The sequence below is a fragment of the Neovison vison genome, chromosome 12 (genome assembly GCF_020171115.1).
Source record: "Neovison vison isolate M4711 chromosome 12, ASM_NN_V1, whole genome shotgun sequence".
In the NCBI taxonomy this organism is placed as follows: Eukaryota; Metazoa; Chordata; class Mammalia; order Carnivora; family Mustelidae; genus Neogale; species Neogale vison.
The window spans coordinates 116,392,029-116,416,682 of NC_058102.1; the positions used below are offsets into that span (position 1 = coordinate 116,392,029).

Sequence of the window (24,654 nt, forward strand, 5' to 3'; positions counted from 1 at the left end):
ATGATAGAGTTAATAATCTCCAACTTTTTTGGATGATAGCACGTAGCCTTTAACAAATGTTACCTTTGAGGGGTGCCTGGGTTGTTCAGTCGTTAAGTGTCTGCCTTCATGAAGCTCAAGGTCCTGAGATCAAGCCCCACATCAGGATCCCTGCTCGGTGGGAATCCTGCTTCTCCCTCTCCCACTCCCGCAGCTTGTGTTTCCTCTCCCGCTGTCTCTTTGTATGTCAAATAAATTTAAAAAATGTTTTTTAAAGTGTTACCTTTGAATAGTGCTTTTGGAGGTTCTAGGCTCTCAGAGAATTGAATAGATGATTAGGGCAACATTCTATATTACACGTGATTTTTTTTCTGGTGGCTATCATTTGAAAAAATAACAGGACAAGTTTTTAATGCTGCCTCAACCTTGATAGCCAGTGCTGAAGTTGTAAATAATTTTATAGACATCTGAGAAAACGTATTTTTGTATTTGTCTTAAATCTAAAGAGTCTGTTGTTAAAGGGGCTTTTTTCTTTTTCTGTCTAGATCTTTCAGGGAAACACCAACCCCACAGACGTTGTGTTTGGAGTTTTCCCTAAACCACTAATAGCTCGATTTGTCCGAATCAGACCTGCGACTTGGGAAACTGGCATATCAATGAGGTTTGAAGTTTATGGCTGTAAGATCACAGGTAAGGTCCAGCTGGAAGGCTGCCTCGTTTTGACTTATGAGAACTTTTAAATATAGGCAAAATCATCTCACATAGGTGGGGTCCTGTCTATTTGGTGGTTAAGGGTATGTCCTCCAGATTTAGACAGATCTGACTTTACCCCGGAGGGATGTGCTTGTGCCCCTCGCTGGCTTATTTGGGGAGGAACCGACTGTCTTTCAAAGCCTTTGTTATCTCACCTAGGAAACAGTCACGACAGCAGACCCATGCAGGGTTGTTGGGATAATGGATTAGCACGTGGGTCTAAAGCACTCAGCACAGCCTGGTGCGTCACAGGTGTTTGCCACTGGTCGGCAAGCTCCATGAAGACAAGCACTGAGCTTCTGTCCCGGACAGGTGCTTGGTAGATCTACAATTAAAAATTATTACATGGCATGCTGCTCTCTGTTACTTTATCTTTCTATTTTTGAAGGCTACTGGAGGCTGTGTCAGCCAAGATCAAGGAGGGGTTTACCTCCTTTTCCTACTAACTCCTCTGACAACTCTGGTCTTGGTATCTAGCCATCGTGTGTGGAAAGCATATACTAATGTTAGAAATCGATCTGTCAAGGTCTCTAGTTTTTTTGTTTCTTCTGACATGAGTAGGACTTTAAAAGTTTCTGTTAAACTGATATAAGTAGAGGGATTCTACCCACTGGAGAGATGAAGAAGACTCAGTCTGGAGGCATTAAGTGACCGAAAAGGTAGGCCAAGCAGGGCAGAGCTGAGAATAAAAAAACCGTCAGGACTATTACTTTCCTTGTATTCCTGTGGCAATCACTGCACTTATGACTTGTCCACTGATCTTCCTGTGCGACCCTGCTGTAGTCTGGAGTGAATAGCAGTCACACCAGAATTCCTTTCCATTGAAGTAAATACATTGCAAAGTGTCATTAAAAAAAAAAAAAAAAGGCAATACAATGTAACCTTCAAAATAAGATTAAAAGTTAAACAGAATCAGTAACTGAACTATCTTTTAATATTACGTTAGGGTATTTACTTTCTTCTTCCATGAATACCAACACTGTTGCTTCTATTTTTATCCTCTTTGCCATAGTTATGTCTAGAGAAGGAAAACAAATTTTTGAAGCTGGGGGGAATACCCACCTGGGAACTTTTCAATGAACTTACAAGCCATTTGGAGAAAAGCACCAGGAGGAAAAAACTAAGGAGAAAAAAAAACTATACTAGTTTATAGGACATTCCATTTTGGAAAGGAAAAACTAACATCTGATTTCTTATTTATTTCGTATTTATTTCCATCCCAGAGACAGACTTATTTGTTTTAAGATCGCAGACTTAGAAAGTTCAAGGCCTTGGAGGCAGGAATTAGTCAGAGAGGTCTGGAGAAAGAAGGAACATTGAAAAGTTAGATTTAATCTTGGCTTTATTTTTGATCAGCGGTTACGTGAGGAAAAGTTCTAGGTAACTTTCAGATCATTACAAATTTGAGAAACTACCCATAAATTTATAGGAACAAGGTCATTTGAGGTCAGGGTGGAAATTTCTGTCTCCTTTCTAATCTTATCTCACTATACCAAAAAAAAAAAAAAAAAAAGGAAGAAGGAGAAGTAACTTGGCGACTCCAAACGTATTGGTCCGAACTAAGACTCCCAAGGTTCTCCTTTTAGTTAAATAAAACACTCACTTAAACTTGAACTGCTCTTTTCCATTTTCACAAGGATTTCCGTGAGAGTTCATTCTAGGCATGTGAGTCTTCACATGTGAAGAAGGTGAATAACTTATTGGATTTTTGAAATAAAAATATCACATGACTTAATGTTACATGTTAAGGGACTAGTTAAATGACCTATTTATTTAAACATTGGTATCCGCAACAGCGTATTCTTATTTTCACACATATTTTATTTTGCAATTATTTAAGGAGCTGTTTGTTTCCCCCAAAAGATACTGTTTTAGGCTCAGAGTGCTAATCTCTTTATCATGACCCCTGACATATTTTACATAATCTGATATATTTAGATAGTCTGACATATTTAAGATACTCCTGGCTAGTACAGTAGCTACAGTCTCTAAATAATGGATGGGTTTTGGAGAAGGCAGCATGTTGACAGTCACGTGGACAGAAAGTGTGCAGACATCTCCCCAGGCCTCACTCTGGACTGTCCACTTGAATGTGTGACCATGAGAGAGGACCATTTCCTCTCTCTGACCTCCATTTCCTGGGTGAATAAGATGGACTTTAATTCATCTGTAATGAAGATTAAACTGAAAGAATATAACACACTTGGCTTAGAGTAAGTGCTCACTAAATGGTACCCTGTAAATGAGAGAAGGCATGGTGTTCCATGAACGGGGCCTAGAACAGGTCTCAGCAAGCAGAGTCTCTGAGGAGACAATGATATCCGTGTTTTCTTCTCAGTTGCCAGAAACAGATAGTTTCCATCTCTTAGAGGCCACTGTCCCCTCAGAGTGGAGACTGGTGTGAGAGAAACAAGGCTTCAGCACCCTTGCTGGACCAGAAGACCCATAAAGCAGGGGCCACGCTTCCCTTATTTTCTATTGTGTCATGTATGCCTGGACCATAACAAGTGCTATATGCATTTATTTTTTATTAATTAATTAACAATTAATTAACTAACTAACTAACTAATTCCTGGATGACTTACAGTTCTATCTATAAACAAATTACTGAATTTCAAAATATCACCCTCTCCTCTTGGCTTGTCAAATCCTAACCCAAACTGGATTAAAACAAACAAAAACTATTGAATTAAAAGTTACCTCATAAATACATCACTTGACTTCCAAAGTTTCTGGAGCCTTCAAGCTTTCACCTAACTTTTATATTAAGAAATTCTTTTTTATTTTTTTAAGATTTTATTTATTTATTTGACAGGCAGAGATCACAGGCAGGCAGAGAGGCAGGCAGAGAGAGAGGAAGAAGCAGTCTCCCCGCGAGAGCAGAGAGCCTGATGCGGGGCTCGATGCGGGGCTCGATGCGGGGCTTGATCCCAGGACCCTGGGATCATGACCCAAGCTGAAGGCAAAGGCCCTAACCCACTGAGCCACCCAGGCGCCCCCAGAAATTCTTTTTTAAAAAATATAATAATCAAAAAAAAATTTCAGAGTATATAGTAGGTGTCACTCCAGAAAGATATAAAGAAAAGAAGATTGGGGCAAACCATTCTGCTTTATAGGTGATTGACAAAGGAGCATTTTCATTATTTTGACAAAGAAACTTCATCATTTGGGCAAATATGGATTTTTTTTTAAAGATTTTATTTATTTATTTGAAAGACAGAGATCACAAGCAGTCAGAGAGGCAGGCAGAGAGAGAGAGAGGGGGAAGCAGGCTCCCCGCTGAGCAGAGAGCCCGATGTGGGACTCGATCCCAGGACCCTGAGATCATGACCTGAGCTGAAGGCAGCGGCTTAACCCACTGAGCCACCCAGGCGCCCTGGGCAAATATGGATATTGAGAAAAATAACCTTGGAGAGTTATGACTTGAAGTATCAGAACATACTGCAATTCTGTTAACTTGTGTTTATTAACCGGAAGTCTCTTAACTGGCATTTCTGCACATATCGGTGTGTTCCTCTGTTAGCCAAAGTTTGCAAGGATGACCTCAGGCATCACAATACCCTGAGTCATCATGGGAAGATTAAACTATGTTCATTCAGTTTCAACCATCAAATGCACCAATCTCCTCCTCCTTGGAAACTGAGTATTGATTTACCAGTATATCCCACTGTTCCTGTTAAAACTGAGTACAGAGATTTTACTATAAAATAATATCAATAAAAAGAACTACCTTAATTCCCCACCACAGAACTCATCTCTCCCTTCCATCTGGAATTGCTTGTAATCCCACACAACCCCCCATAGGGTTGCCAAGTAAAGTACAGAATGGACAGTTAAATTTGATGTAGATAAGTGACGAGTCATTTTTTTAGTACAAGTATATCCCATGCAGTATTTGGGACATACTTGCGCTAAAAATCACTCATTATTTTAAATTCTAATTTGGTTTGCCATCCTGCTTCTTCTTTTGTTATTTTTGATTGTTTGTTTGCTAAATGTGGCAACGCAACTTCCAAAGGATTTGACTTGTAGCCAGGCACATCTGAGCCAGCCAACTATGGAAGAATAGAAGTAGATGTTAGCATCTCATTCAGACTTTGAACGGTTAATATAATTTTTCTCCTAATCATTGCTAAAAGTGAGTCAAATAATTTTTAGTCAAGGGAAAATCAAGGTGTTTCTTCATTGTTCTTTTTGGGTAAGGCAGACTTACAGAAGGGATGTAACTAACTGTACTGTGGATATGTTGGCTGAAGGAGGCTGGGCATCACATGGTTTGTGGGTGTGTAAAAAACACCCTAGCCAAGTCTGCATTAGAGAAAGCGCGTTAATCTGGTAAAGGTTGTGCTCTCCTTACAATATTCAGGTTAATTGTGTTTTTCTCCAGATGGTCACATCTGGTACTTATTACCAGCTAAACATTTTCTTTATAAAGGCTGATTTTGAATCAGTCAGGTGTGACCACAGTGACCAAAAATGTGACTTCTATTTTTAGCACTATAGTTTTATAGACCCTCAGTAAAATACTTCTTATAATTTTTTTTCATCCCCATTGAATTTGTTCTGGGTTTCCAGATCCCAGCTTGGAGCAAATACTGTGACTGAATTACAGGAAGGAGTGCTTAACAAAAAATGACAGCTGCCTTTATTGTGCTCATAAGTTGATTCATTCAACAAATATTTATTAAGTAAATACCCTAGAGAAACCAGGCTTGAGGAGTCATAGAAAATTTTTAGATATGGTGTGATTCGTGTCTCCAAAGAACTTAAAATCTGGTGAGGCAAATAGCGGCACTCCAAGAGCAGAATATGGTCATCTGTATAGTAGAAATGCAGATCAAGGGCTAATAAGAAGTCTCAGAAAAGGAGAACCACACCTTGTTGGAAAGACGAGGAAAATTGTTAGCACTTGAAAACGGTTCAAGATTTTTAGTGGTTTAGATAGTGGGAAAGGCAAGATAATGGGAACTTTCAAGTGGAGGGAAAGGAACAGAATGAGAAAGCTTCCCTCCTTCTCACCACGATAAGGAAGTGCTTTATTTCACTTGCCTCTAGCAAAATGGGGTAAATGAGGAGGGGCTTTGCAAAACCATGATCTGGAAAGCCTGGCCAGCTTGGTTGATAGTACATGCATAATTCTTGGTTGAGCCAGGACTGAATGCTTGGATAAAGAAATGACATGACCTGAAATGTACAACTCATGTGGAAAGTATCTGAGTAATTCATTCTTAAGGGCAGCTAACATGGACACAGTTTAATTGCATTAAATATATGCCTCTCAGTTAAGATGGTTATATTTTTAAGCTGAATTTTAATTATATTATGTAAAATTGAGTATTTCAAAGAAAAATAGGTTATCATTCTTATGGATGTCCTTGAAAGGAGAATGATTGATCAGTTTGTTATTAAGTCACCAATCAATTAATCAATGACTGATACTCTCCTTATGCTCAGAAGCTATTTGGGCTGCTGTAGAAGATACAGAAAGTTCTGATGCTGTTCCTTGCCTTCGAGGATTTTCTAATCTAGCTGTGGAGACAAGATGGCCAGTCTTAAAAACAAGGAGAGAACAATTTAATGCAAAACTCTGTGCTACTTCTCGCACGGACCATCATATTTCTGAGGAGGGAGACTTCAGAACAAAGGCTAGAGTAGTTGGGGAAGTTTTCATGAAGAGTCTGAGGCTGGCTTCTAAGGTTTTAGTGGACCTTACTTCTGTCTGCAGGAGGACAAGGAACAGCAGGAACATTTTGATCAAAGGCAATGATGATGATTAGAGAAAGAAATGGATTAGCTGGAATATACTGTCAGTAAGAGGAAATAAAAGAAAAACAGTGTGAAACCAAAATAAAGGTGTCAAAAGCTGGATAGAGACTTTTTATATGATCCTATAAATAGTAGAAAGCCATAGAAATTTTCTAAAGCTCTTTTATTATTGTGGTAAATATGCATTACATAAAATTTACCATTTTAACCATTGTAAGTGTACGACTGAGGTGTGTTACGTACAGTCCCAGTCCTGGGCAGCCACCACCACCATCCAACTCCAGAGCTTTTCCTTATCCCAAACTAAAACCCTGTACCCGGTAAAGTCTACCTCCCTATTCTCGCCTCCTCCCAGCCCCTGGCAAACACACTCTACTTCCTCTCTTTATGTGTTTGGCTATTCTAGGTACCTCATATTTGTCCTTTTGTGTCTGGCTTATTTTACTTAGTGATGGAAGATTTTTGAGTCTAAGGATGATATTGCAGAAAAATGTTTAGGATAAATGAATCAGCAGTTATGGGTGGTATAAATTCACAGCTGGAGTCTGACAAGACAGCCAGACCATTTAGCACCTTGGCCTGGAGGGCACAGACCGGGATGATGCCGAAGGAAACGGGGACCACAAGCCTGGGTCAACGGACTTCTTTTTCTTTTTCTTTTTTTCTTTTCTTTCTTTCTTTCTTTTTTTAAACAAAACCACGACAGATTTACATAGCAGAACAGGAATGCCAAAATGGAAGATAGGGGTAGACAAGATGACTAAGCAGGAACTAGCTGGTTGGCAGTTCCACTGGTCAAAACACAGAGTTTGGTAAAGGGATTCAGCGTCAAGGGAAAAGGACCGTTTGGATTTGGACACGGTACATTTGAGGTAACAATGGATATTTGTGTGGAAAGCTCCTAATGCAGTTAGAACAAGGGGTGGTCAGGACAGCTTCCTGCTGTTGAAATTACTGATTTCACATCTTCCACCTGTCATAAACTGAACCTCTGTTGGGCAGGGCCTGTCCTAGATCTGGGAATAAGTTCGGGGTACCAAAGAGACTGGAACATCAATACTTTGACATTAAATTTGGAAGAACTCAGAAAGAGGGACGTGTATGACCTTATGGAAGATTTTCTTAATTGGAACGTATGTGTGGGAGGGGAGTTCTGCAAGTGTAGGAGAAAAGTTTGAGGGAGGGAAAGCTCTGGTTTAGTATCAAATGATGCAGAGACTTACACATGTGTATGAATGGATACAGACAATGGGCCAATTCAATCTGTGGTATTCTCTTTCTAAGCACGGAGGCTTGTAGAAAACCATCTCATGTCATCTATTTCATTCCACCCTCTAGATTACCCTTGCTCCGGCATGTTGGGTATGGTGTCTGGACTTATCTCGGACTCCCAGATAACAGCATCAAACCAAGGGGAGAGAAACTGGATGCCTGAAAATATTCGTCTGGTAACCAGTCGCTCAGGCTGGGCGCTGCCACCCGCTCCCCACCCATACATAAATGAGTGGCTCCAGGTGGATCTGGGGGAAGAGAAGATTGTGAGGGGCATCATCATTCAGGGGGGGAAGCACCGGGAGAACAAAGTGTTCATGAGGAAATTCAAGATCGGATACAGCAACAATGGCTCAGACTGGAAAATGATCATGGATGACAGCAAGCGCAAGGCTAAGGTGAGGTCCAGGGACTGGGGATGAAGTCCTTTCTTGAGTTGTTGACCTAGGTCAAGGACCTCCTGCATTTTCCTGAAGAAGTACGACTTCATATTTCTTTTAAGCCATGACATCAGTGGAGGTCTTTGATGGTGTCCACAAGACTCCCATTCTAGGGAACCCGGAAATGAGGTACTGAACATGGTTTCTGAGAGCAACACAGGATAGCATTGCTGATCACCATTCCTCCCTTAGGGAACAGCAGAAAGCTCAACACTGAGGAGACAGGGTGGCCCAGAGGTTGAGGGTCTGGGGGTTGAGAGGGCAACCCAGTAGAAACTCAGTATCTCTCTGCAGATCCTAATCTGTTAGCACCCCCCCTCCCATTCCTTTCCCCTTCTCTCACGCTTCCCTTATTTAAATGTTTAAAGGTTTGTTGTTGTTGTTGCTGTTTACTTTTTACTTGTGGTGAAAGACACATAACATAAAATTTTCCATGTTAACCTTTTCAGCTGTATAGGTCAGTGGTGTTAAGTATATTCATATTGTTTTGCTAACCATCTCCAGAATTTCGTCATCTTGCAAAACTGAAACTCTAGACCCACCGAGCAATAGCTCCCATTCCCTGATCCCCCATCTCCTGGAAACCACCATTCCATTTTCTATCTCTATGAATTTGACTTCTCTAGGAGCCTCACATAACTGGGATCATACAATATTTGAACGTTCACGACTGTCTTATTTTCCTTAGCACAACGTCCTAGCATTGTGGCAGGATTCCTTTTTCTTTTCTTTTTTTTTTTTTTCAAGCTGAATGATATTCTTTTGTATGCATATACCACACTTTGTGTATCCGTTCATCCACCAATGGTCCCTATCATTGCTTCTCCCTTTTGGCTTTCGTGAATCGTGCTTCCATATGTTTTTAGTACATTGGAACCTTTTTAAATATGGCTGGTTCTTGACCCAGTGGAAAGGGAGATATTCCAACATTCCCCACAGATCTTCTTTAGTAATTATGTTTTAGTTGGACTGATGGTCAAACTTATTTGCATATCCTGAGCCCACAACACCAACCAGGAGAGGACACCCAAGAGTATGCTGTGGGATCCGAGAGCTGGTTTGAGGATGAATAACTAACAAGCCACAGCCAGTCCATTCTGTCTGCACTTAGGAATGGTATTCAGCCATCAACACACCCAACACAATTGGCTTTCCATGCCTGCTTTGCCCAAGACCCACTCATTTTGTGAGAAGATCTGAGCCCATTGGCAGGAATGTTATCCTTGCTCCCACTCTAAGCAAGCGTGGGAATATGGCTTGATAAAAGTGACTCAGGCCAATGGTCTTGCGGACAGGAGACAAAACCCGCCAGCACCACCAGCTCCCCTCTGTCCAGATGTGAGGCTCTGCAGAGACCTCCTGTCCCCCATGGCTGTGATCAGCACCAGTGTGGCGGGCCACCAACAGCCACGATGCTGTCAGAAATGTAAGAATTTCTCTCCCATCTCACCCCTGCTTCACTTGTGGTTTCCAAAATATTTCCAGTTTTTTTTTTTTTAATCTATATGCAGCTACTCTCTTTCTTATGTTCATTTCATTTCCCCCCTTTTATGTCTGGCCCTCTTGTTTTGGTAAAAGAAAAAAGTGAAAGAAACTTCAGACACTGGCGTTCCCCTAAGAGCCAATCTCTTCTGAGGAGTGGTGAGCCTTCCGACTCGATCACCAAGTGAGAGATTGCCACACATCAGCAGGGCCAATGCTGTTGTGACAAGTTTGTTCTTCAACACAAGGGTTCCACAGGAGAAAGATAACCAAGTGCCTTATGCTTTGGATAAGATGCCCTGTCACGTCTGCAATTAAGTCCAGAGCTAAAACTATCGCTCTGGGGTAGTACTTTGCTTACAGAATTCCACCCTAAGCCAGGACACAGTTTTCAATTCCAACCAAAAAACTCCATTCATGAGTACGTGAGATTTTTCTCCTCAAGTATTATTTTATCCATCATTATCATCTTCCTATGATATTTAAAACCACAAAACCGTCTAAATTATTTACATAGAGTCCAGTCTGCGACTCCTAGTATGTCCCGCTCCCTACTTAAAATCTTTAAGATGCAAAAGAGCATGGGTAAAACCTTCAGGTTAGGAGCATACCTATTACTGAATTGTATGACAATATTTAACACATTATATTTAACGTATATAACAATAATGTATATAATGATATTTAACGTATTATATTTAAACTTACAAATGAAGGTTACCTGCGTAGAATGCCAAGTATCTTTAATGTAATACTAGAGTGAGCACTGTTTTTATGAATGAAACAGGACTTTGAAGGATTGAAAAGACCTTGCTTCTCACTTCCTATCCTCCGGTAGCCATAATGGACAAGGTATATCAGAGTCTCTGCATTAACTAGACTTCTCAGGAGAGGACAGGGGATCTAAGGTCCCAGAGCTCTCTCCTTCCAGAACATGATTAGTAAAAGGACGCAAAGATACTTCACAAACAGCCTCATGTTAACAAAGTTAGCCCGGTTCCATATGGCTCTTTACTACTAATACTCTTCCCAGCTCATCCCCGTCAGCTTTTATAATGTTTTTACATTGTGCTAATTCTTGACTTGAGTTAAAATGAGAAGAAGAGCCCAAATTCCATAACTCTAAGTGCTTTTCTCCTGTGATTGTTGGAGCTTTGTTAACATCAACAGAACAGGCATGTGTAGCAATGTTGTTTTCATCATAATTATACCTCGCTGGCGACACTTAATTGGGCCTAACAATAACGTATGTCAGATTCTCAGTGACTGGAAGCCAGCTATGTTCCATCAAGAGTGCAGAACACCATTTGTGAATTTACTATTATTTACGTGAAAATAATAGAAGGAAGCCTTCAGGGGGAGAAGCGGGGCTATGTTAACCATGTCCTTTTAGATTCCTGGAGGCTTTTCTGAACTGGAAAAGGGTGATTAATTTCCTTCTAGAACTCAGAGAACCTCTAGTCTGTCACAGACCACCCAGTTGTTCTCTCTTCTCTTACATGTGTGCCCCCTTTAGCCCTGATATTTCTCCTGCTGAATGATCCCATCTTTTGCTGGTTTGGAACTTCTTGACCCAGCCATTGGGTATCGTCCCCACTCCTGACTGACATGGCCTGGGGCTGGCCATCCACTCAATCTGATCTGCTAGGTTTGGTAGTCCAAACTGCAATACATTTAAGGAAACATTAAGAAAACTAAATATGTTGCCTTGGTCATAGACCTCAATTTCCTGAATTTAATGAGATTAGACTAGATTCTTTCTAAGGGCACCAGTCAAGACTACGTAGGTTTGAACCCTGGTTCTGACACTTATTATACATAGAGCCATGGGCACATTACTCAACTTCTCTGTGCCTTATCTGTAAGCTGGGTGTAATGATAGAACCTACCCGAGGATTAAATGAATTCTTCTATTTCAAGCACTTAGAACAATGCCTTGCACCTGTAAATATTGCGCAATGTTTGATGCATATAAGAGACACTCTCAATGATAAGGTGGTTTGGTTTTCCTAATCCCCCTTCCCCACCTCCCACCCTGGACGGGATTAAGAATGATATTGGGAGAAGAGGACGTAAGAAGTCTTATCTGTTTCTTGCAAAAGTTACTGTTCCAGCTTCTTACGATTCCACTCAAGGATTTTGACCTTCCTGTCTGTGTAAAAAGGGGACTAAAATAATCAAGTTGCCGAACCGGCCATGGGCTGCCTGGCTACGGAAGAATGCCACAGCGTCTTCAAGTTAGGGATGTACCTCATTTACTCTGCAGTTCAGCCCGCCCTCAGGACCTCACTCCATGGTCAGGACCCTTGTTACCTTCCTGAGATGAGAAGGTCTTTTATGTACAAATGCCTCCCTCCCGCGGGTGGTACTGCTTCAGTAAATAGCAATTTCAGTGGGTTGGAATAACCCCAGTTCCTGACTAAATTGCGTTTGCACGGCATTACGTTGAATATCTCCTACTTCAGGAGTTTAATCCCTTCTATGGGTCTTAGCAAAACTAGGACCGGCTCCTTTAAGAGGATGTAAGAGGCATCGTTGTTGGAAATGTGCTGTCTATTCTAGCTCTGAAAAATGGCAGCTTCTCTTCCTGAGTTACCTTCCTCCACCTCCAGGAAGTGGTGGAAGTGTCACTTCTCCCAGGCATGTCATTGAAAACGTGTCTCATTAAACCCTCAGCTTCTGGGATAGCCTCCGTGTGTGCTCCAAAGTTTCTGAGAAATGATATCTGTCACTTCTTGGAGAAGCTTTAATTGTTGGTTTTTTTCCCACTTCCTCGTTTGTAAAAGAGGTGTCGGCCATTTATGCAGCGATGGGATGGAGTCTATTTCTCTGCCTTATTAAGAGTCCTGAAGGGGGGACTTTTCTGCCGAAAGGGAGGTTTTATCAGTAATGGCGTTTCTCTTACTTCACAGTCTTTTGAAGGCAACAACAACTACGATACACCTGAGCTGAGGACTTTTCCACCTCTTTCCACACGATTCATCAGGATCTACCCTGAGAGAGCCACTCATGGAGGACTAGGGCTGCGGATGGAGCTGCTGGGCTGTGAACTGGAAGGTAATTACAATTCCCAGAGTCCCTTCTAGTTCCCCAATTCTTTTTTTTTTTTTTTTTAAAGATTTTATTTATTTATTTGAGAGAGAGAGACAGTGAGAGAGAGTATGAGCGAGGAGAAGGTCAGAGAGCGAAGCAGACTCCCCATGGAGCTGGGAGCCTGATGTGGGACTCAATCCTGGGACTCCAGGATCACGCCCTGAGCCGGAGGCAGTCGTTTAACCAACTGCGCCACCCAGGCGTCCCTAGTTCCCCAATTCTTAAATCTCTTTCTTCATGCATTTATGCCCCTGAGGGTGCCGCTGCAAATGGCTAGTTTTTCCCCCGGGTGATCCTGCCTCTGGGTCTGCCAGTCCGGGAGGCTCAACATTCCAGCACACCCCACACAACAGTGCCTTGCTTGTCTTGCGAACAGTGTTTTGGTTGTTCGCAGAGCTCTCCTCAGGTTCTATGGGTTGCCTCCTTTGACTTTTTTTAAAAAATATTTATTGAGATGAAATTTGCATAATAGGAAATTGATCATTTTTAAGTGAACAATTCAGGGGCTCTTAATACATTCACAATTATTTATGCAACCAAGACATTGTTCTATCTAGTTCCAAGATACTCCCATCACTCCAAAGTAAACTCCCCCACCCATTGGGCAGTTTGCCCTCAATGCCTGGAAATCACCAGTTCTTTTGACTTTTTCAGTCTTGTTCAGCCATCTGTCTGATTCAAGTTTCTGTCTGCAGTGGTAACTACCATCACATCCTAGTGGGAAGGGACATTTGACAGACTGAAATAGCAGCATTACCCTGAATGAATTTCTCAGACTGCTGCAGAGAAACAAAACTTTACATGAGATAATATGTCTGAATGGGCACTGAATCCATTCAAGGATATTACTGCATAAATTTATCATATGAAAGTCATACCAAGGACAAATTCATTTCACACACTGACCTTGGAACTGCACGCAGCTCTGCCTTTTTATCACATAATAAATAAGAGGAATGTTTGAAAAAAAATGATGCCATGTTTGTATATTGTACTGTCGAATGCTTTTGTGCATTAGAATTCCCATCTGCCTTAGATTTGAGCATCAATGAGTAACCAACTTTTCCATCCCCATAAAGGTCTTTCTTCAGGTTAGCTCTGAGGATGGCTATTGTTGGTTCCCAGATGTTAATCAACTGAACATATGCTCATGGTTGTTTTGAAGAATGCTTTTTAATACCACCTTCTCGTGGTTTCAAAATTATTTGTGTTTTGAGCTACCCAAATATAATTACATTCTTGAGCACATTAAACATCATAAAACTTTGCTTATGCACTAGAGAATCTCAAGCTATAAATCACCATCCTAGTGAATAATTCATAGCTACTTTTGTATGTATTTATTTTAAAGTAGGCCATTATCTCCCATTCTTTATTGTGTAGTTGTTTCTATATCTGGAGCCATGTCCAGACCTCTGAACTATCCAGTCACTATCAACACAGACTAAGAATGACTATGTGCCAGGACTTTGGCAAAGGTACCGAGAAAGAGAAGAGACAGGCAGATCAAGCCAATTGTAGACACGTTCATTCCATTGGCTAAGAAACGTGCTCCTCTGGAAAAGGGAGTCTGCCACTATGGTGCAAGTCATGAGCCTGGATTCTGGAAAGCAACACTGATTTAAGAGGTGGAATGAATTGTTGGTTGAAAAGACTGAGGCTGGTGGCAGTTTGCCAGTGTCAACTCTTGTAGTGAGGTAGGAATAGTTGGTGAAGAGATTTGCTGCAGATGTTTCCAAGCACTCACAAAAGTGAGGAAGTTGCCCGGAGCCATAGAAGAAGCCAACAATCCGGGGAAAGTAACGTCAAAGCTTTTTGACACAACTGGTAAAAGGGAGTGATTTGGTTTTTTATTTGTTTATTTGTTTGTTTTTAATTCCTTAAAATGATTAACATCCCTTAGTAAATATCTACTCCATGCCTTACACTCCAGAAGATACCTAGAGGAACAGAGAAAGACAGGGGGTTACAACTCAGCCTTGCACATGTGCCCATCCTACTTCGGGCTAGCATTTATGAGAAATAATTAGAGAATCACAGAAGAGAAAATACATTCAAGTATTAAAGTTGGGATATTAAGATTATTCACTTTCTACTTTTTCAGTTTAAACCATGTCCTACCCTGGGTCTCTTCCAATGAAGCACTCCTTCTCAATAAATACCGTAAGAAGGATGAATAGAGAGTTTTAAATACTTGAAGGCGTCACGAGCATCTGGGCCTCCAGGAAGGGTTCTCTTGATTCAGTGATAGCGACAAGTGGAGTCCAGAATGTGTGCTTGGCATTGTACAAAGTCTACATTGTACACCTGGACGGAATGCACATTCTCCCTAGTTATTATTGGTGTGTGTCCTGGACAGTTAGGGAAGTTGAAACTAGTTACGTTTCTATATTTGTCATAACTCTGCTCAGTAATGAAGCACAATTACAAAGAGTATCAAATTTTTATTGAGGAAGAAGCGGTTACCAATACAGTTCTTTTGGCCGGAAGCTCTCAGAGTACAGTACCCCCCCCGCCCCCCCCCACACCCGCTCCCAGTGTCTTGTCTGGTTCTCAGACATCAAGAGAGCTGTACCTTATCTCGAGTCTTGTAAAGTGAAATGTAATGCCGAAAACTGTAAAATATTAAACAGATTGCAAGAATGAGTAACAGGCTGAAAAATAATAGACCAAACTAAATTTAAAGAACTTCAAAAGCCGTCTTTGATTAATGTTGGCTACTTTTCAACTACAAGCTCAAAGATACAGGACTACCTGCCAGGGTTGGAATGCAATCCCCTAGGGAGTTCAGGGAAAATGACCCCAGGATATCTAAGATAACTTCTCTCAAACACCTGCTCCCGAGAGGGGGGTCCCAAGTTGTGAAGCTTACTTAAAGGGAAATGGATTAAATCTAATTTAAAAAAAAATAAAGAACAATATTGTCCTAAAAGAGAATCTTGAGACTCCCTTTTGGGGAAAAAATTATAATACCAACTTAGCAAACTTAGCAAATCCTAAGAATGAAAAAGAATTCATGACAAGCAAGTTCTCTAGCACGTTGAAAATGAAAGGAGAAACATTTGAAGCAGGATCTCTCTCATCAAAGTTCTCAATTCCAGGGTCATGAATAAATAACCAGTGAGAGAACTCAAGCACTTTTCAGAAAAAGGATGTTTATGTAGATTACAATGTATAAAACGCTAGGGCTGCCAACTCTCCTCGGCAGATAGTGATCAAATACCAAAACAAAGCGGTCCCCAATGCATTCTGCTAAATCCAAGTATATTTAGTGCCTGAAAGAGAGGCAAGCCATGCTCTTGGCCTTCTTACCATGGATTAGAGTTTTCTGCAAAGGCGTTAGCGGATTCCCTAGCCAGAGCCCTGTAAGTACATTGCAGAGGTGTGAGATCATAATCCTTGGATCTCGTTTCAGCACCTACAGCTGGACCAACCACTCCCAACGGGAACCTGGTGGATGAATGTGATGACGACCAGGCCAACTGCCACAGCGGCACAGGTGATGACTTCCAGCTCACAGGTGCAGAAACCATCCTCATCCCATTGCTGTGCCATTTCAGTCATGTTGGGGTTGAGACCGGCTAGTTCATGTGTGTGTGTGTGTGTGTGTGTGTGTGTGTGTGTGTGTTCTCACGTAACTCCTTTCGGCCCTGACCATGGCCGGGGTCCGGGTGGTGGCAGAGCTTCAGCGCCATCTTCCTTCCCTCCTGCTGTCCTGCCACCACCACGCAAAACAATTATTTGAGCCGTTTCCAGAGTCAGAGGCTAGGATGGTCTTAATCGAATAAGAATTGCTCCACCATGGCTAAATGTGCACGACTCATCCTTATCTCCAAACCCCCACCCTCATAACACACGCATGACCCATACTAACCACGCACTTTAGAATGTTTCTTTATTTTCTAACCAGGGTGAAATGTTTTGAGTGGAACCTTTACCCAACGAATTGATGAAATTGGGCTTCTATTTGAGATGCAGCTTTTAAGTGGGGATTTTGTAAATCCTGTTACATTAAAACCTACAAAGGCAGAATTAGTTCTTATTTCACATCAGGAACAACTAGCAAATGTATCAGGGATGGGGTGTGCCAAATACCTCACTAATTAATTTAGAGTATTACTCCGTAACATTCTAAAACCTTGAGAGCTCGAAAGTGACCTACTCTTCTCCTTGGAATGGCAGAGGAAATATTAGACGGGGGTGGGGAGGGGGGGAGATGGGATTGTACCAGTTGGAAATGCTCCAAGGCAGTAGGATTTTCACCCGATTGTGGCCAAAGGCACTGTGGGACCTTTACGGCCACCCGGGTCAAAATGCAGTTTCATCTAGCATCTGACTCTCATTTTACATTAAACATGAGCCCTTGGCTGCAGGTCTGTACTTTTACCCAGAAGGGACTCACAGAGCCCACATAATTAATTTCCATGGGCGAAACTGAAGGCGTTCCCATCTAACTCATAAGAGTACCATGTTATTGGCTACCACATTAATATGAAATCTGCAAGGAAATGTCCCACAGTACATTTCCAATTCCTTCAAAAACTCTCCTCTGAAAGAATGAGAGAGCTCCACTCTCAGAGAGAATAAGGGGTCAGATCGAGCTCAGAAATGTTGTACCATGAACCGGGTTTCCATTTAAATCCCAGCTTCTAAGGCTGCCCCCCCCTCCAAATTTCCAGGATAATCGCTTACAGTCATAGGGCCAATAAATGTTACCATGGGCTTCTGAAAACAAATCCTGTATGTAAGTAGCCACAAGCCACAAAAACTAATTAATGCAGAAGCATTTTCTTTGTGAGATGTCAAGTTCAAGCTGAAACCCCTACAGCTGGTGTTAAGAACAGAGTACCATTCTATGAACCAGGTCCTGTGGAACCTTCCCAGGATTGCTTGTAAACACCCTGCCACAGACCTCAGGGCTTTCGTGGACCCCATCACACATCCGTAGTGAAATTCCTCCTAAAAAGGAATGACTAGACTCATCACAGTATACCCTTTCAATTGCCCTGTTGTGGAGAGGGTTCTTTCTTTATAAACCCTAAAGTGGTCAGTTAATATTGATTAGAAACAAAGCCTCAGATTTACTCCTCGTTTCAGAACAACCAACCTTCTTATTTTTGCATCAGTTCATGACTGAATCAATTGAAACTAAGGCCTTTGAATGAAACAGGGCAAGTATGTTAGCCTGGAGCAAATTATGTACGGCAATGAGTAACACACCACAGAAAATGGGTCGTTTATAGTGGAAACACTGACCATCTTCTAAGAGTTACAAGTTTATAGTTTATCTACAGCATTTAAAATCATTTATTGGTTACACTGAAAAAAGTTCCAATTTTTTTTTTCATATTATCGTGGCAAAAAAAGAAAAGCCATTTTCTCAAGTCAGCCCATTTGTCTCAGTATCTATAAATACATACATATATTAGGAACTTCCAGAGGTCTTGTTAATACCCGCTCCCTGACCCATCAAGAAGAGGTGACTTCAGTAGGAATCTCATGTTTCAACTTCATTTATTGCATTAACAGCCAACTTGGGTTTTGTTTTTGTCTTTGTTTTTGTTTACTTATTTTGTTTTATGGAGCTATGGGTTCTCCTTCTCTGAGAAAGGGTGTGCTCATGTGTAGAAGTTTTTGTGGGAAGCAGAAGCCTCCCATCATCCAGGTCTGCTCTTACATAGGAACGGCTCACATCTAGGCTCGGGCACAGCTCTGCACCTTCCTTGCTCCTTCTGTCACAGCCTTTACCGGCAAAGCCTCAAACTGGGCACGTTGAGTATAACGGAGCCAAGGTAAAAGCATCCTCACTTTAACCTTGAGCGGAGGGAAGGTAGAAATTAGGAGGAATGCTCTCTCGCTCCGTGATTGGTTCTTTCATGCAGATGGCGTCACTTCAATCTCTCCTCCTGGGGTAACGCTTTGAATATAGTGGGAAATAAGTATTTTAGCAATATGCTTGTTACTTACAAACAACAGTGAATTCCAGGTCAACTGTACCGAATGCATGGAAATGAGGAGAGATTGCGCTCTCCTGTACTTGCTTGCCAAGGTGAAAATTCACCCCTGAAGTTACTCATTTGCAAATGCCTTTGAAGTCATTAGATAATACAATTGGTTTCAAAGGCACCGGGAGGCCAAATTTCACATTGGATCTGTGTGTACTCAACAGCGGAATTTGGCTCCCAACCTATAACAAAACTGATAATGCATATCGGTTTTAAAAAAGTGAATTTTCACCTTGAGTCTTTCTCCCCTAAGACCACTGGGAACAGAACGCTAATGTATTCTGGCCTCCCTCCAATTCTGCCATTATAGATTCACCTTCTTAACCCATAATATATAAAATTCCTTCTTCCTAGCGCCTGCCTCACTGAGGCCACGCACACCTGTGACCGCTCATCCAGCATATTTACGGGGAGACCAAGGGTAACATGACTTGGTACTGCAGTCGATTAGCTCCAAACTCTTCCCACCATCCCAAGAGCATGATTTTACGGCTCTCTGATTCACGATCGGGATGATTTCTGATCTGTGGGAGCCGCGGGGCCTGGGCAGAATAGAAATGATCACAGAGCTTGACTGAGCGATACTACTGGAAGGTGTATGTTGACACCTGAGAACCGCCTCCAAAACTCTCCATGATGTGCATGAGCCCACCCCATGCCCTGCCCCCGAATCTGCCCAAGGTCTTATCTCTTGGGGCAACAAATACATGCTCTCTGACCATACCAAACACACGCAAGGAGAAATGGCTTTTCTCAAACATCTAAGTAATAAACAGCAAGCCAGTGTCTCCCACACGTAGTAGGTTCTAACACTCACCTGAGGAGCTTTCAAAAATTCAGATTTCAAGGCCTTACCTCTGGACATGCTGGTTCGGTGAGGTCTGAGGAGGATTAGTGGACTGGCAACTACAGCTTCAGCAGGCCCTCAGGTGATTCTTACGGTTGGCAGGTTCAAAAACACTACCTTAAAACAGAGGTTTAGGGGTGCCCGGGGGGCTCAGTCGGTTAAGCGTCTGCCTTCGGCTCAGGTCATGATCCCGGGGTCCTGGGATCCAGCCCCGCATCGGGCTCCATGCTTGGTGGGGAGCCTGCCTCTCCCTCTCCCCCTGCTTGTGCTCGCTCTCTCTCTCTCTCTCTCTGTCAAATAAAAAAAAAACTTAAAAAAAAAAAAACAAATAAACAACAACAACAAAAAAAACAGAGGTTTAATGAGGAGGAGCAGAAAACAGAAGCACCAAGGTGCAGTACAAAAGAGGGGGAAGCTGAAACGTCACCTGGTTCCTTCGCCCGGAATCCCAAAGTCAACCCCAGCTGATTGGAAGCTGACTCGGTTCAGGAGGTCATCCACGCCACCTTCCAGGGCTCTGAGCCTGTGACGCAGTGTTTCTGCTCCTGCCTTCTCCCGCAGCTTCTCCAAATCACATGCTGGGCAGAATATTTGTCCTTGGGAAAAACAAACCACTTCAGCTGCCGAAGAAAGAAGGAACTCCTGCCACCCACGTGAAGCTTCAGTTTTCCAAACAGACTGTGGGGAGCAGCCCAGCGCCGCCCCTGAAGGCACGCATCTGAGACCTTGGGAAACTATTTGAAGCTCAGAGCCCCAGGTCGAGTTTAATTCCCAAGTCACTGAGGACGTGTGGAGGTTTCGGCTTTTCCACGGTTCAAACTGTGTAGCATGCTTAGCCCAGGGAGTCAGGGAATGCCCTTGGAACGAAGTCTCAGGCCCTCTGTACAGCCTGGACGCTTTTAGGAATACATGTGTTGAGTACAGAATCGTGGTTTATGCGCGCTTGATCTTGCAGTGGGTAAAATCTCAGTAAAACGGTTTCCATGGGTGGAATTAAAGGAAGGATTTTCTGGGGAGAAGGTTTGCCTTGAACAGATGTACCTGAGCATACAGCATTTCCTTACTGCATATTATGCACAATGCTTCCTCTTTCTGATTTTCGTATGTTACTTTTTGTGTGTTTTTCAGGCGGTACCACTGTGCTGACCACAGAGAAGCCAACCGTCATAGACAGCACCATTCAATCAGGTATCAAAAAAATAAAAAACACAAAAAATAGGGTAGATTTCACGTGTGTCTCTCCCCTCCCCCCGCCCCCAAGCAGCGCTTCGCGGTGCTTCTCGGTTTCAATTTCTCTCAAAGTCCTAGAAGAGAGATGCCACGCAGCATCTGGTCTCCAAGCATGAGCCATAAATATTGCTTTCCTTCATCCACATGTATATGCAGCAGGGAATGAGGTTTCCTTCTCCATCAGTAATTGCCAAATGGTGACAATCCCAGCTCTCGACGGAAGGAACTGGGTAACATACTTTGTTTAACGCAGCACATCTAGGACATGGACTGTGTTTGCAAACTCCAGGAGAAGGAAATCTCACAGGCAGCAGCCTGACTATTTATTTTCATCACAATCCTGCAAAACCGAGACAGGCAAAGTTTGTCAGTTCTGCCTGCCACGGAGTTGGCAGTGTGACAACAGCGTTTCCAGTGGGCGTGCCATGGAATGGGGGTGCCGGAAACCACGGCTACGATGGTGCGCGGGGAGAGCGGCGCCCCAGGGAGCACCCCCCCTTCCCCGCCTCCTTTTATTAATAGAACAGCCTAATGACTTCTCAGACCCCGTGACTTGCTGTTTAGGGGGGGGGAGGGGGGGCGCAGCGGCAGTTAAATGGTAACCTCCGCCCCCCACCTTTTGTATTTTGTTAGGATTCTGTAAAATTCTTCCCCATGGACACACACGAAGGGAAATCGTCAGTGCAAGCAATCAGAGTTTTTAAATACTTTCAAGTTAATCATTAGAGTAAGGTGAACAGGTCAGCTTTCCAGCGTCTCCCACTTCCTTTATCGCAGCGCACTGAGCCTTGGCCCCCACAGTCATTTATTAATGGGGCGTGTGGTGTATATCAATGTTTCCTCAACAGTATGACACTGCCCAGCGAGGCAGAAAGTAGAAAGGGCTGCTCTAATTAGTATGCTTCCTTAAAGGACGCTGTCACCATTGACCTATTAAACTGCAAAACAAACTTCTCTTCAGTTGAACTTAACCCCGAGTTTCCCTGCGGTGGGCTCAGGTTGACAGAATTCCTGTGACCCCACGCTTCACATACTCCCAGCGACCGAAAGGTGAAACAGAAAAGCTCCTGTTCCCCTAAATTTGGAAAACACTGTAGTCCAAAGGACATCTTTCCAAGGTAGAAGATAGGGCCTTCGAGTTTGCGCCATGACCCTGCATGGACCCTCAGGAGTCCGGCCTCTCCTGTGCATCCTGCCTTCCCTGAGGGTCCTGGGCCTTCTCGGTGGTTCTCCGTAGAGTAGCACCAGCTGGCTCTCTGGGACCCTCTGTGATAGGGAAGAGGGCTGGGGGGACATACTGAAGTTCTGGTAACCTGACAAACATATTAACTGCCCTATTAGTTTTTTTCTCTTGCCAGACAGAGTTAATTAAAAGCCCTCTGAAGTTGCGAGAGGACTTACCTCATCTCTTCTGTCTTCTTGCCTATCAAAAGAGCTAGGGATCATTGAAAAACTGAAAGTTGACAACAGCTCTGGAGACAATAGAGAGGTCTACACCAGATTCCAAAGTGGGGTAATTTCCCCCTGGATGTTGAAGGTCAGCAATGGCTTCTTGAACACATGCGGTTGGTGTATGAGTTCAAGGGCCAGCCATCCAGTGGGGTGTGCTGTGGTCAGAGCACAGATGGGCAAATCCTGAACCAGGAAGACCCATAGCCACCACCATCTGAACCAGCTCATGTCAGACCACAGGACTTACTGAGAGAGGGGGTCTGCTCTGGTTTTGAGTTCCACGGTCATCCCAGAGTCCTTTCTAAATCATCTCGGTTTCTTGTTTTTCCGTTGTCTGAGTCATGAATCTGTCTCCCAGTGTTTGCAGATAATGGACCTTCTTGGAGGGGTTCTGTTCATTGTCACCTTCTGGCTAAGCCCATGGTTAGAGCAGTTCATGAGGCCTTGCGTGTAAACCAAGTCCAAGGCCAAGTCTGGCTTTGAGGTGTCCACCCACCGCTCTGATAATTTGATCCAACTGCTCTGCAGGTTTCAGATTCTGCGGGCATATTTACAAGCAGCCAGTTGGACCCCTAAACTTTCATCTAGTCTGACTTTGCTGAAGCCATCACAGACTTGAGCTGAGTCTTAAGGTTTCATTTTTGAGGATTCTTATCAATATCATAAACTCAGTGGGCATAGAAGACTCATACACTGTCTGGATTGTGATCAGACCCATCAAAGCCTGTTAATGCTCTCCCAGACAATGATGAGAAACCCTGCATTTTCCAGCGGGCCCCCCTGGTATATCTTCAAACACCCCTAGAGCGGCTGAGAGTCTATTCGTGACCCGGGATTGTAAGGGCTTGAGTACCTCCACTTATTGGACTGAAAGACCTGTCTGAGAGTAAGCTAGTTAACATCCTCAAAAGAAGTTCTGAATACCAGATTCCCAAATTAAATCCTTGTGCATATATGGTGCTAATGATTCAAATGCGGGCAAAATAGGTTCCTCTAGTGCAGCTGGGCTCGGCGCACAGCGGCTATAAATTTGTTTTAAGTTCAGAATATTGTTTCCTGCTATTTTTAAGAGTCAAGAAGGGATTTAGCCAGATTATTCCCAATGAATTTAATGAGAATTGTGCAGTCACAGGGCCTGGGTAATATTCAGAAGACTGAAAGGTCACTCGCCCTATATACTTATTTCATTCGTCGGTTTGCTTTTTTCTCTTTCTTTCTCCTCTTTGCTCTTCTGCTTCTCTCCTTCTTTCTTCTTTCTGTCTCTTTTTCTTTCTTTCTCCTCCCTGTAAATGTGTGATGTTTTATGTGTCTCATAGCCTTTCTGGCCAGGCCTGAGCTGTCAACATCTTCTCACTCCACACCCCTCCCCGACCATATGCATGGATTAAAAAAAAAAGAAGAAGAATATTTCTTCTAAATTAACCAGCTTGCCATAGATTATATGATGGGGACAAGAAGATGAAAGGGCAGTAAAATACAAAAGGTTAGAGCAGATCCCCTTGTTAAAGTCACAGAATCAGAGAAAACACGAGAAGGTCAATGTGGACAGTCGCTCAGGGCAGCTGCAGAAATGCTTGAACCCTCCTCTCAAACAAGGCTGTCCTATGTCCTAGTCATAGCAACACATCCAAACTCCTAGATTTTATGATATCACCAGAATATTTAGAGCCAAAATAATGCATGGTGTAGTTTCTATACTATACAATAAATGTAATGTATTCGCCAGAAATACAGCCAGAAATGTGTGTGCTGTAACGGCTCACTGCCCTCCTGCCTATGCTCATCTTATAAACTACATTTAAGGAGGAAACCCAAAACCACATACATATTAACATTTTCCAATATTAACATTTCCTAACAGGAGATTATGCAACAGTACATTCCAGGTTCCTGGGTGTTGACATCCAAGGTCGCTCAACCATTCAGTCACTGTTCGATAGACTGTAGTTCATCTGCATAATTCAATCTTGCTGCGTAAAAGAGTGGTAAATTTTGGAGAGGGTTTCTCATGCTTTAAGAAGCCCTATTTCATGGTTATGATAGACGAGACATGAAATATATCTCTCCAGTGACACCATAGCTGTGAAATACAACCCTTCTGCCCTCACAGAAAGTATGCCCCTTAGCACATCATGGGGCTGGCCCAGAGTGGCTTTCCCCAACTGGCTCTGCTCACCCTTTGGGAGGTCTTACTGTCCCTGGAAGGGAGAGCCCATCCAGCTCGGTTTTGACAATGCATAGGGTGCATTCCTTCCAAAATTCCACATTAGCATTTGCAAAAGGTTCCTTGGAAAGAAACACGTAAAGTAAATCATCCTTTATCTATTCAGTAAAT

General features: G+C 42.8%; 1 protein-coding gene and 1 long non-coding RNA gene across 5 annotated transcripts in view; one reads left to right on the forward strand and one right to left on the reverse strand.

Annotated features, from left to right (window-relative positions):
• The window catches only part of LOC122891352, a 43,765-nt gene extending 23,927 nt beyond the window's left edge, over nt 1–19,838 (reverse strand). Inside the window, exon 1 of the long non-coding RNA XR_006381277.1 lies at nt 19,646–19,838. This is a non-coding gene — a long non-coding RNA (uncharacterized LOC122891352). The remainder of the gene's footprint in view (nt 1–19,645) is intronic.
• The window catches only part of NRP1 (neuropilin 1), a 136,225-nt gene that overhangs the window by 97,825 nt on the left and 13,746 nt on the right, over nt 1–24,654 (forward strand). For 2 of the 4 annotated variants that reach the window (XM_044226943.1, XM_044226944.1), the window contains exons 8-12: nt 525–669; nt 7,837–8,168; nt 12,605–12,749; nt 16,201–16,305; nt 20,766–20,825. In XM_044226943.1, coding sequence (XP_044082878.1) covers nt 525–669; nt 7,837–8,168; nt 12,605–12,749; nt 16,201–16,305; nt 20,766–20,825 — 787 coding nt within the window. The remainder of the gene's footprint in view (nt 1–524; nt 670–7,836; nt 8,169–12,604; nt 12,750–16,200; nt 16,306–20,765; nt 20,826–24,654) is intronic. The other 2 variants (XM_044226945.1, XM_044226947.1) reach the window with 1 other exon arrangement.